The sequence below is a fragment of the Hyperolius riggenbachi genome, chromosome 1, assembly GCF_040937935.1.
Source record: "Hyperolius riggenbachi isolate aHypRig1 chromosome 1, aHypRig1.pri, whole genome shotgun sequence".
Lineage (NCBI taxonomy): Eukaryota > Metazoa > Chordata > Amphibia > Anura > Hyperoliidae > Hyperolius > Hyperolius riggenbachi.
The window spans coordinates 385,292,373-385,304,626 of record NC_090646.1 but is presented as its reverse complement, the minus strand read 5'-3'; the positions used below and the strand labels follow the sequence as shown (position 1 = coordinate 385,304,626).

Here is a 12,254-nt window from a genome sequence, read left to right as displayed (position 1 = left end):
CTGTTGTTTAGTCACATTTTCCATTTGCAGCTCACTCTGTACTTGGCCATCTTTTCTGTACTTACGACTTGAGGTTATGCTGGCTAATTGCATTACACTACATTCTGAGCAGACTCAGTGAATAGCTTTATGGTCACTAGTATTTGTATGTGGTGAATGATTTCATGTAGAGTTTCATCCATGAAAGCCTAAGTGCATAGGTGTTTTGCTGCCAGACTCGCTTTCTCTTCAGCATATATTTAATGATCATATTATCAGTTAGGGCAATAAGTACTGCAAGTAATACAGTGTTTGGATTTGTTTCATGTACATGTATGGATGTATAACTGTGATTACTGATGTTTCTGCCATACGTATAAGATTTTTCTGTTTGATGTTTGAAGGAAAGTTCAGAGAGAAGGCTTCAATACTGCATAAAATGGCAAAAATGAAGTGCCAGATAGATGATAGTGAGAGACTCAATGGAACTGCCAACTGTATAGGTAAGTACAGTGTTTCTGTGCTCAGACATTCAAATATTTCTTTTATTGGTTGTATGTCTAGGTATACTGATTATAACAACCTATAAGGCTGTCAGCTACTATTGTTGACCCTTGGCTGAACATAACAGAGTAGAATATAAAAATATTTGCGTTTCCTAAAGCTGGCTAAACGCTATTACAGTTTATTTACAGTTGTTTGTATCCTTGATTTTTGCATTTATTCTTCATTTTCCAACATGGAGACAACAATTGATTTAAATGGTGATGAATTAAGCAAAATGTAATTTTTTAAACACCAGTTACATGCATACCAGACCTATTTGTTTTTCCTATTACCTGTTCTTAATGCTTCTATGCCACTTTACTTGAGCCAGTCAAAGAGCTAGCTAGACTGCGTTCTGCAGCTGAATTAATACTAACTGCTAAAGGAAAGCCCCTCACCCTAATTAAACCCAATGTGCAAAGCACAAAAGCTTAATTGAAAGGTAAGGGGAAAAGGGTGTTTTAGAAAAGTGACACAAAGTGCATACTTATCTTTAAAATCACAGAAAACGCTATATTACTTGAAATACAGCAATATTCAATTACTAATGTACCAGCAGCAAAACAACTTATCTTATTATTTCTCTGCTTATTTTAAGACAAAATTCTTGTTTAAGTATGCCTAGAAGTTGTAACATTTACATGTACATAATAATGGAAAATACACAGCTGCAACTGTAAATATTTTGATATTGCTAGTTTTACTAAAATGTCCCGATCCAGAATTCAGCACAAAATGTTTATTATACCCTTTCAGTCAGCTAAGAAAGTACAAAAATACCTATAATAATCCAATACACACAAGCTTCCTTTATGATAACCGGAGCTATTGTGTGAAACATGTAATTACAGCTCTAATAGGATATAGAACTGGCATATGGCAATGTTTCGAAGCCATCTGCCCCTTCTTCAAGCCTCCTAGCATCTGACATCTTTCTCTTCATTTCAGCTGTTAACAATCTGCACATATATCAATTAGCCAATAGAAAAGTAGCCCTAGCTTCAATGCCAGCTAACCAGACTCCATCCAGCATTGCCTATTAGTATAGACCTAAGTAAAGACTTCACATTGCTAAAAAAAATTTCAATCCCAATGGGGATGATTTATAAATCAAAAAAATTCCAGTGATAATTTTCCACTGTAATTCTCTGACATAACATTTTTGCATTTATTGTGATATTTAAAAAACAATAATTAAAAATATAGAATCAAATTACTGTTCAGTAATCTACGAAGGTATATAACAATATTGATGAATGTCTTCCTACTGAATTACAGTAGGCAGGGCCGTTTTCGATCAAAGACACTCCAGGCAGTTGCCTGGAGAGAAATTTGCTCGCAGAGTGCTGCTACAGTGTTTATTGATGTCGATCAGTGTGATCACAATCAGCAGCAGCATCTCCCTGCATCTCTATGCTCACCACTTCCTTCCTGTGTTGTACCTCACGCTTCTCTCTTTCAACACAGGCAGTGCCTTAAAGAGAACCAGAGACGAAGCACCCTCATGTATTTTACTACATTTATCAGTGGGAACATGACAGTAAACACCTAACCTGCTCTCTGTTTCATTCTTCTCTGCTCAATTTGCCTGTTACCAGCTCTGATAAGAATCCCCAACTGAGCATTCAGTCTAGGTTTGACCTGGAATCATTATAGCTGAGTCAGTCTTCTGTAAAGTCTTTTCAAGCCCGCCCCCTCCTGGCTCAGCTTTCTTGCTTTTCATACTCAGCGCTCTGATGACATGGGAGGGGCTGCTGCTGCTGAGAGAGAAGCTCTGAAACAGACAAGTGTGGCTGCTGTGTGATCTGTGTGCACTGTGCAGTCATCATCATTATTCTCTGTGCAGTTTCATTCCTATGAGAGACACTTCCTACAGGCAGCCACACAGCATACAAGAATAATAAAGTTGAAAGCACACAGATGACAGGCTGCAGCAGCAGCCCTGCTTGTCTATAGTTTCATAGAGCCTAGACAGCACATCCAGAACAACTCATAACCTGGAAGCAGAAGGGATATGAGTCGGTGGCCATATTGGATTTTTCATGGAGCAATAATGGATAAAAAACACTCAAAAAGGCACACCAGAGCAGTGAAATTATCAGGTAGAGCATTCATTCTTTACAAGCTATCGACTGATATGTTTATTTTGTGTGAAACGTTTATCTCTGGTTCCCTTTAGGACTGCTCCACTCCACCCCCTCCCTTGCTCCTCCACCTCCTTAACTCTGCCTTCCCCTCCCCCCCCCTCCTGTATGAGTGCATATTGTTGAGGCTCTCCAGCTTCTAATGATGAGTGTCTTCATCATCTAACTTTATCCCCTTCCACCTTGCAGAGTAGCCCAGCTGAGCTTTATATTTAACCATTTTAGGGCTGCGTGGCTTCTCCTCTTTTCTGTCAGATGCAAGCTCTCTGCTTGCATACCTTTAGCTTCTAATGCATGTCACATGATCAGGGGTTGGAGGTATGAAGTATAAGGTGAGTACCTGTCAGGAAGAACAGACGAGATGCGAAGCTGCGCTGGTGCAAGTAAATATAATGCTTTGCTGCCCTATTCTGTAGAAGAGGACTGTCTTTTCCTCTTTTCCTGTAAACACAGAGCTGATCTTGCCAACCTCCTCCCTACAGCACCGGCATCTCAATAGGATAAAACTGTGCAATTGCCCTGGGTCCAAGAGCTGGCTGTACCACCCCCCCAAGGTCTCCCACCCTAAGTTTATGGCATCCCCGGGCTCTGATTTTCCAGCAGAGTTCATGCAGGGTAGCGGTCTCACCTGTCCAGTTGGTGCCCTTCCCCCTTGTTTATTCAACTTCTTTAGTCCTCATTCCTGTAATGTTTCTGTCCCCACAACCCAGCTGCCTGTACATGCATGTGGCACAAGAATAGAGATAAAAAGATGCTGAATGAAGATGGGGAGCTCTCTGGACAGACAGATGCGAAAGTAAACAAGCTTAAGATTTGATACTTTAAATACTGGAACATTGAAGAAAAAAGTGTGCCTATAAAAAGTATAAAGTATACAGGTCCTTTGCAGGTGGGCGCTTACTGAAGCACCAACTGATTTAGGCGCTAGCTGAGCCAATATTGAAAAAGTGCTATCACAATACTATACTATTGAGTTTGCTTTCACTTTCCAAATGCCTAACTCTGATCTCTCCCCCCAACATAAACCTCTATTTAGTACCTGCCTGACCTCCCCCAACATTACGTCCTTCCCAATGCCCTGCACAGCTGCACCCTAAACCTCTTGTCTGACTTCTGAATAATCAGGCCCTGATCACAAAGTATTGTCTCAGGCAACAAAATAATAGTATGTACTTAACTTAAAGAAAACCTGAACTGAAAATTAAAAGTCAAAATAAACATACACAAGTCATACTTCCCTCCCGTGTAGTCTACTCCTCAATCTATTTTTCCTCTCCTGCGTCCTGTTTGTCCACTGTGATCAATGGAATTCTCCGTCCTCCATTTTGAAAATGGCTATTACCCCATAAGAGCTTCCTGGTCAGCACACTGTTAAACTGTAACATCGCCCACTTGAGCCATAGGGAAACATGGACACATCAGTTCTCCTCTCAGCTGTAACTGACAGCAACTGATATATAACTGACAGCAACTGATATATTTCAGTTCTGACAAAATGTTGTCAGAACTGAAGGGATCACTGTAAGAAGAAAATGGTGAGCTTCTGAGAGGAACTGATGGCAAGGTAACTATGTAATGTTCATTTGAAGTTACCTCATGTGTTTATTTTAAATAGTTTTACTCAGTACAGGTTCTCTTTAAAGCCTGAGTTCAGGCTCCTTTTTTCTGTTTGAGAAATATAATTGAAATGCAAAACATTTTTTGCATTATACCTTTTTTTCTGGTTGGGTTTGCAAAACATTCTTCCTATGCCCAAGCCAGATGCTACTTGGTTTAGAGCAGTGGTTCCCAACCTTTTCCGGCCCGGGGAACACTGCCTGACCAAATTTTTCTCCGGGGAACGGCGCGGGGGGGGGGGGGGGGGGGGGGCGGCGACGGGCGGAGTTGCGGCTGCATAGCTAGCATAGTTGCCCCAGTGTAGGGAGTTTAGTTGCCTCAGTATAGCCAGTATAGTGCCTCAGTATAGCCAGTATAGTGCCCCAGTATAGCCAGAATAGTGCCCCAGTATAGCCAGCATAGTGCCCCAGTATAGCCCGCATAGTGCCCCAGTATAGCCAGCATAGTGCCCCAGTATAGCTAGTATAGTGCCCCAGTATAGCCAGAATAGTGCCCCAGTATAGCCAGCATAGTGCCCCAGTATAGCCAGAATAGTGCCCCAGTATAGCCAGCATAGTGCCCCAGTATAGCCCCCCAGTATAGCTAGTATAGTGCCCCAGTATAGCCCCCCAGTATAGTGCCCCAGTATAGCCAGTATAGTGCCCCAGTATAGCTAGAATAGTGCCCCAGTATAGCCAGAATAGTGCCCCAGTATAGCCAGCATAGTGCCCCAGTATAGCCCCCCAGTATAGCTAGTATAGTGCCCCAGTATAGCCCCCCAGTATAGCCAGTATAGTGCCCCAGTATAGTGCCCAAGTATAGCTAGTATAGTGCCCCAGTATAGCCAGAATAGTACCCCAGTATAGCTAGTATAGTACCCCAGTATAGCCAGAATAGTGCCCCAGTATAGCCAGCATAGTGCCCCAGTATAGCCCCCCAGTATAGCTAGTATAGTGCCCCAGTATAGCCCCCCAGTATAGTGCCCCAGTATAGCCAGTATAGTGCCCCAGTATAGCCAGAATAGTGCCCCAGTATAGCCAGCATAGTGCCCCAGTATAGCCCCCCAGTATAGCTAGTATAGTGCCCCAGTATAGCCCCCCAGTATAGCCAGTATAGTGCCCCAGTATAGTGCCCAAGTATAGCTAGTATAGTGCCCCAGTATAGCCAGAATAGTACCCCAGTATAGTGCCCCAGTATAGCTAGTATAGTGCCCCAGTATAGCCAGAATAGTACCCCAGTATAGTGCCCCAGTATAGCTAGTATAGTGCCCCAGTATAGCCAGAATAGTGCCCCAGTATAGCTAGTATAGTGCCCCAGAATAGTGCCCCAGGATAGCCAGTATAGTGCCTCCCGCCCGTCCCCACGGCCAACGCTGTTATTACCTTAACAGCTGCCGCTCTCCCCTCTCCAGCGCGTGTATATTCTAGCAGCGTATCTCCGGCTGCTCTGTCTGTGTGATGCGGAAGGAAGCATCCGGGCAGCGGCTTCCTGTAACGGCGATATGTATCGCCGTTACTATGGGAACCGAGCCCTCCCTCCTTCCGCATCACACAGACAGAGCAGCCGGAGATACGCTGCTAGAATATACAGGCGCCGGAGAGGGGAGAGCGGCCGCTGCTATGCTAATAACAGCTAGTGATGGGAATTCCGGCTCTTCTCGGAGAATCGGCTCTTCTGAATCGGCTCCCATGAAAGAGTCGGCTCTTACGGCTCTCAATCGGCTCTTCATTAAATATCACTGGACACCACTCAGAATCGAAGTAAAAGCCCCGCCCCCGTCTCCATGACAACTCCAGACTGCTTCGCTGACTGCCCCAATCCCTCCTGCTACTGCTCTGCTCTGCCCCATACACACCTACAAGCTGCAACTACAGGACTACATCTCCCAGCATGCCTCAGCGCCCTTTATTACACAGCAAAGCAGAGCTGTGTGGGGCGGCTGAGGCATCGGCTCTTTAAAAACTGAGAACCGGCTCTTGTCGTTCACAGCAAAGAGCCGGCTCTTAGAGCCGGCTCGTTCGCGAACGACCCATCACTAATAACAGCGGCGGCACGGGCGGGAGGGGGAGAAGAGGACGGCACACCAGGCAACGTTCCGCGGCACACTAGTGTGCCGCGGAACACTGGTTGAAAAACACTGGTTTAGAGTGCTGCATTATATATGCCATCCAAATCCCTTCCCCTGCCCCATCATCACCCAAGTGAAGACAGGGAGGAGGAGAGAGGGGTTTGGTGTTGATGTGTGTCTCTTTGTCAGCTTGGCCTGCATATGATTGTTGTGGTCTCTGAAACGACTGATGAACAGCTGGGTCAGAGACATGCACAGTAGGGGCAGTCTCCATCAGCTTGTACTGCTCCTCACACTCAGATTTGAGCCTGGAAATCCCTGCAACCATGGCTCCTACGGATCCCAAATTTTGAGGGTAGCCTTGATGGTTCCTAAGATATGATAATTAAACCTATCTAGGGAAACAGCAGGGATGGGGCTCTGCAATTTGGCACACAAGTGGCCTGAGGGTCTGTATGAGGTATGGTTGTGGAGATTCCGAGGCTCAAATGTGATGAATTGAGGTGCATCTTTACAGGCTTATGTATTACGGTCAGTTGGGGCAGGGTGAGCTGAATGGCGGCTCACCCTGCTGTGCTGAATTTGCGGGCAGAATTATGTCTATGGCATCACCCAGGTAAGGCACTATGCAGCTGTGAGCATGTGCCAAAATTACTTTACAGTGCCACCAAAGCCTGCCCCAAAAGTAGCAGAGGTTAACTTTTTGTTGCCATCGACTACGAAAATAATATGGAAAATAATAGTATATAAAACACAAACAGAATATACTAGTATAGAAAATCATGGCATATCCTCCCCAGTTTACTCCCGCAAACAATGAAAACTCAGGCAGGGTGAAGTAGAAATTTAAGCCCCATTCACAGTGGAGCATTTTGTCAGGGCTTTGCTGATCACTGGCAATCAACAAACCGTTATGGCAATGTATTTCAATGAAACTATTCACGCTGCATGAAGCATTTTCTGAGTGATCTTGTTGCGGTTCTCATTTCCCAAACTGAATCGCAAAGCCCAATTGCCATACAGTTGATAAAAATGTGGACTGCAAAATCGCAAATTGCAATCGCTGCTGGGTAAAGTGTGAACCGGACCTTAAGAAAGAAGAGCTGTTCCAACTCTCATAGTCTTTGCTTTACTGTAGCAAGTGACCTCTGTCGGTCCTTTCATGACACTCTTGGAACTAGTTTCTTCCTATAGCGTTTATGCTTAAACGTCATTTTTACTTCAGGCTTGGCCACTTTAAACCTTGTATTTTTGTCAAGAGAGCTTAGGATGGTAGAATACATTGCAACTGAGTGCTAGGCTCCTACTTTGCAAATAACCTCTTATAGCAAAAATATTTCCCGACAACGAACGAATCTTTCCAACATCTGAAGAATTCTGGAAAGTGCGGACATGACTGCTGAGGAGAAAATAGCCTTCATATATTATTCAGTGTATTATTCAGTATGCTTCATAAGAATGCAAGAAATACTGAGCTTGAAATTGTTCTGCAATCGGTCATTTAGTAATGGCTAAGTAAATATATTCCTGAGTGATTGCAGTCTTCTCTGATAACTGCCCACATATGTGCATTTTATGCCCTTTATTTTTCTGAAAGAGGATGCTTAATGGTCATAATAGCTACAGATACATTTATGCATAGAAATTGCCCGTTTAATAATGCGTGATTCAAGACAGTCACAGGGCATGTCTAGTTTACTGCCTGCTTTATAGATATAAGTTCTCATACAGGAAATGTTAATAATATAGCAAGCATTTAAAGTGGACTTGCCTCCTGTCTACATAATGTGGGCTAAGCTAACACATATAAAAAGCAAGAATGGCATAAATCAGTGATTACCATGAAAAGTCTATGATAAAGCAGAAATTAACAATAACATGATGAATTGGGTGATATTTAAAACCATAAAGTTATGGAGTCACTAAGTTTCAGGCAATGTCTTCTACACTTCCTGCAGCTCTCGGCGGCTTTCTTGCGTCTGCTGTGTATGACTCCCAAAGCATACATGTGACACAATGTGGGTCAGGTGACATGCCGGGAGCCATATATGCATGAAGGAAAGCCACTAGGAGCTGCAGAATGTGTAGAAGACGGCACCCGGAGGTTCGTTAAGTCACATCTGCTGCGCAAAAGCACTGAAGAACACAAAAGCACCGGCCCCATTATCCCCCCGAGAGATGCCAGTTAGTGTAGACTGCCAGATGCATGAGTTCTAATTAACCGGGACTCTACTGTAATAACTTTAAAATGTGCTGTAATATACAGTATCACCATTTAGAACAGGACAATTGGCACACAATATATTAATGACTGTAATTCTTCTATGTGGGGAAAAATGGCATCAGCTTGTTTGAACACAGATGAAGCAGATAGTAGAATATTAGAAAAATGTCCAATATTCTACTATCACTTCCCCTAACCTAACTCTAACACTAACCCCTCTACCTATGCCAAACTCTATCCTCCTCTACCTACGCCTAACACTAGCCTCCTCTCCCACTATCTAAACATCCGGACTCATCACAACTCCTGGAATTAGGCTACATTGGTCTGGGATTCACTGCCCTTACCCCGCCACACTCATCGCTGCTCCCCGGAGTTGGCTTCACAGTAGCTGAACTCCTCCACCGCTGACTCAAGGCCTGAATTCACCGCCACGAATTGCCTACTGCTAACCAGTTTGGCTACATAGTTAGGCACAGAGTTAGGCACAGGGCTAAAGAACAGTGTGGTTGAGCAATATACTGTACATGCTTTAGATTTTTCTTAGCTGAAATTATTGTGATGGTATTGGTCGGATACCTAAAGTGTTTATATGTGTTCCCCAAATGTCACAGACACTTTCAGCTGCTATCTGCCAGGATACGCCTTGCCCTGTGTTTTTTTGTTTTGTTTTTTTCTTTTTTCATGTGGGAACTTTGAAGTAAGTTTCACAGTGGTGTCACTTGCTTTTTTGCCTCCCCCGCCCATACAGAAGTCCACCCCACTCTGCCAAGAGCCAAAAAGTGTGTTTTGAAAAAACTGCTGGCACTTCAGGCGACAAAGTGCCAGAGTGTGTTTGGTTTAATCTAGGTAAAAGGTCTGTGGCAGAATGGGCTATGCAGAAAATGATATTGGACTTACATTACTTACCCTTTTATCATGCACGCAGGTAAGTGGATATTTAAGTGGAAAATGAATGTCCACCTACCAGATGTACATAGGCAAAAATATGGTATTTGTAACCTCAACTATAGTTTCCTCCTAAAAAAAAAAGTGTCCCTTTTATAGTACCTACTGCTACAGTGCTTATTTCTGTTCATTGCAGACAAAGTGGAACTTCCAAACAGTGCTAATGTTGAAGTTGAAGTCACACCACCTAAAGAATCTGATAGTCCAGTTCAAAATGGGAATGTCACCCACAACATTGAAGTGGCGGAAACACAGGTTATACATCCTTCTTTGTATCAGTATTCCTCATGTCTCTAGTCTATATAATGCAACATTACAAATGTTCTTTCTGTTTTACTTTCCATCCAGCTATGACATTCCAGAACTATAATCTTAAATTATATAATAATATTATATAATTACATTTTGCAAACATGACAACTGTACTCTTTTTGGTGTACAAACTGTACTGAATTTATCATATAGTAATAATCTGGATAAAGCAGGAAAACATTTAAACAATTTATCAACTAATTCACTAATCAACAGTAAGTTTTTCACACTTTAGTCTGATTTTGTTAGGAATTAATTGAATGGCTGTGTATTGTATGCACAAAAAAAAAAAAAAAATAAGTGCCATTAATCCTTGCAATGTTCATATACCTGAACTAAATGGATTTTGAATTTAATTAAAAGTGGAATTTCACATTAAGGCAATACAAGAAATGCCTTTTTGCCATTTTTCTATGAGTACTTTTAAAATGTAAAATGAATTGATGTATCAAATTATAGCACAGTTTACATATATGTATATAATAATATGTAAAGGTCTATATTGTGGCTATAAAAAAAAGTGTGAGTGAAAATTAATCCTGGTTCATGTGGGTTACGTACACAAGTTCGTTCAAAATGTGTTAAATCTAGGCAAACACTTTATTTTTCACTATTGATGATGACCAGTGGTGTATACTTAATACTTCAGATTGGGGTGCAGTATATTTCTCTTGAATTTTGCTCCAGAATACTCCCCTGCTGCTCAAATACTCCACTACTCTTGTCACTTTATGTTCATTCTGCAACTTAAATGCCCCAGGACTCTCAAACTCAAAAATCTAATTTTTAAAATCCCCCAGGACTCTTCAAGAAAAATCTCATTTTTATAAAAATGAATACCTTTAAAAAAAAATCATTATATTTTTGTGAAAATAGTCAGGCCTAAATGCTAATTTCTATGCAAAATTACTTTGGCAAAAACTTGAGCTCATCCCTAGCCATTTCCCTGCCAGAGGACCAAAGCTGAAAAGGCAGTGTTAGTATGAGGCGAGCTGGCAAGAAAGTCTATAGGGAAATTCCACTATGATTGAGTGAACAGAATCCTCTCAAACTGCTAGGTATCAGATAGGTTGTAGTAACAATATGCCCATACTATTTGGCCAATTAGAATGCTTCAAGTTGTAGACATTTTTGTGACTGAAGAACTGTTCCCTATGGACTTTCTCGCTGGCTCACCTCAACTATACCAGCTCTGAAAAAGGCTAAGTGCCAGGACCAGAAACTCATTACTAGTGTGGAGTGGTGGCGTGAGTTTCAGGCATAGAGGCCTGAAGAATTTCACCACCAGACACTTAGCTTTGTCCAATGGGCCATTGTGATGGAGGCTCCAAAAGGAGAACCAGGACAAAGCTAACTACCCAACGAGAATATTTTGTACCATATGAAAACCACAATACATATTACAAGGCTTGAAATTCCCTGTCATGTGTAGGTGAAGAACTTACGAGGGGCATTAGATGGCTTGTAGAAAGGTTTGTTGACAGATTTGAGGAAGAGACATTGTTGTCCATTTGTTGTCTCCCACTCTGCCAGTGCCTGATGGTTGGTACTAGGAGGAAGGGGTTGTTACTGAGTAAAGGACAATTGGAATTGGCCAGGAGTGGAAATTGCTAAAGGGGGTGGAATAGCAGCTGTTTGTAATTGGACAGGATTGGAAGTTGGCTGGTGTTGGCCATGAGTGGAGGGGTGTTGCTAATGGGTCTAGGTGGCTGGTTGTAATTGACCAGGAGTGAAAGGTGGTTAGTATTGGCTGTAAGTGGTGGGTAGTTGATATAAACCAGAAACAAAGAATGGTTGGTACAGAGTGGGAGTTGAGTCAGTACTGTTGTAAAATGTACCTATCATTGTGTCTAGTTAGTCAAGCAAATGAAACAGTCATTTAGCTTAGACCAGTTTATAAGATGCCATAGGAGGAGCACAAATGTATAGTCATCAACTGATCCGAGCAGACTGTTGCTCTTTATTTTTGATTTAGCAAGTTGTAAGTTAGTTGGATAATCACTGGATAAAAAGTGAAATAGCTTCTCAAAGCAATCATCTACAGTCCCTTTCAAACTATACCATGCATGTACAGACGATTTCACATATAGTACAGCTGAAGCTTTCACTGTTCTGCACAATTCCCAGTCACAGATTAAAGTACATCTGAAGCGAGAGGGATATGGAGGCTGTCATATTTATTTCCTTTTAAACAATACCAGTTGCCTGACATCCTGCTGATCTCTTGGACTTTAGAAATGTCTGAATCACACACTTGAAACAAGCATGTGGCTAATCCAGTCAAACTTCAGTCAAAGCACCTGGTCTCAGGTCCGAATTTACATCACAGGAGCCTATAGGCACAGATGTCCCGGCACCCTCCATAAACCTACAAACCCCCGCTGAACCCCACCACAATTGTGCTGGCTGGCCCACTTTTCTCTTACTTCTCACTTAC

The 12,254-nt window shown here is 42.4% G+C and overlaps 1 protein-coding gene across 4 annotated transcripts in view; it reads left to right on the top strand.

The window, feature by feature from the left end:
• The window catches only part of SLC24A2 (solute carrier family 24 member 2), a 259,384-nt gene that overhangs the window by 230,550 nt on the left and 16,580 nt on the right, over positions 1–12,254 (top strand). For all 4 annotated transcript variants that reach the window (XM_068234400.1, XM_068234401.1, XM_068234402.1 and 1 more), the window contains 2 exons: positions 384–482; positions 9,642–9,760. In XM_068234400.1, the coding sequence (XP_068090501.1) occupies positions 384–482; positions 9,642–9,760 (218 nt within the window). The remainder of the gene's footprint in view (positions 1–383; positions 483–9,641; positions 9,761–12,254) is intronic.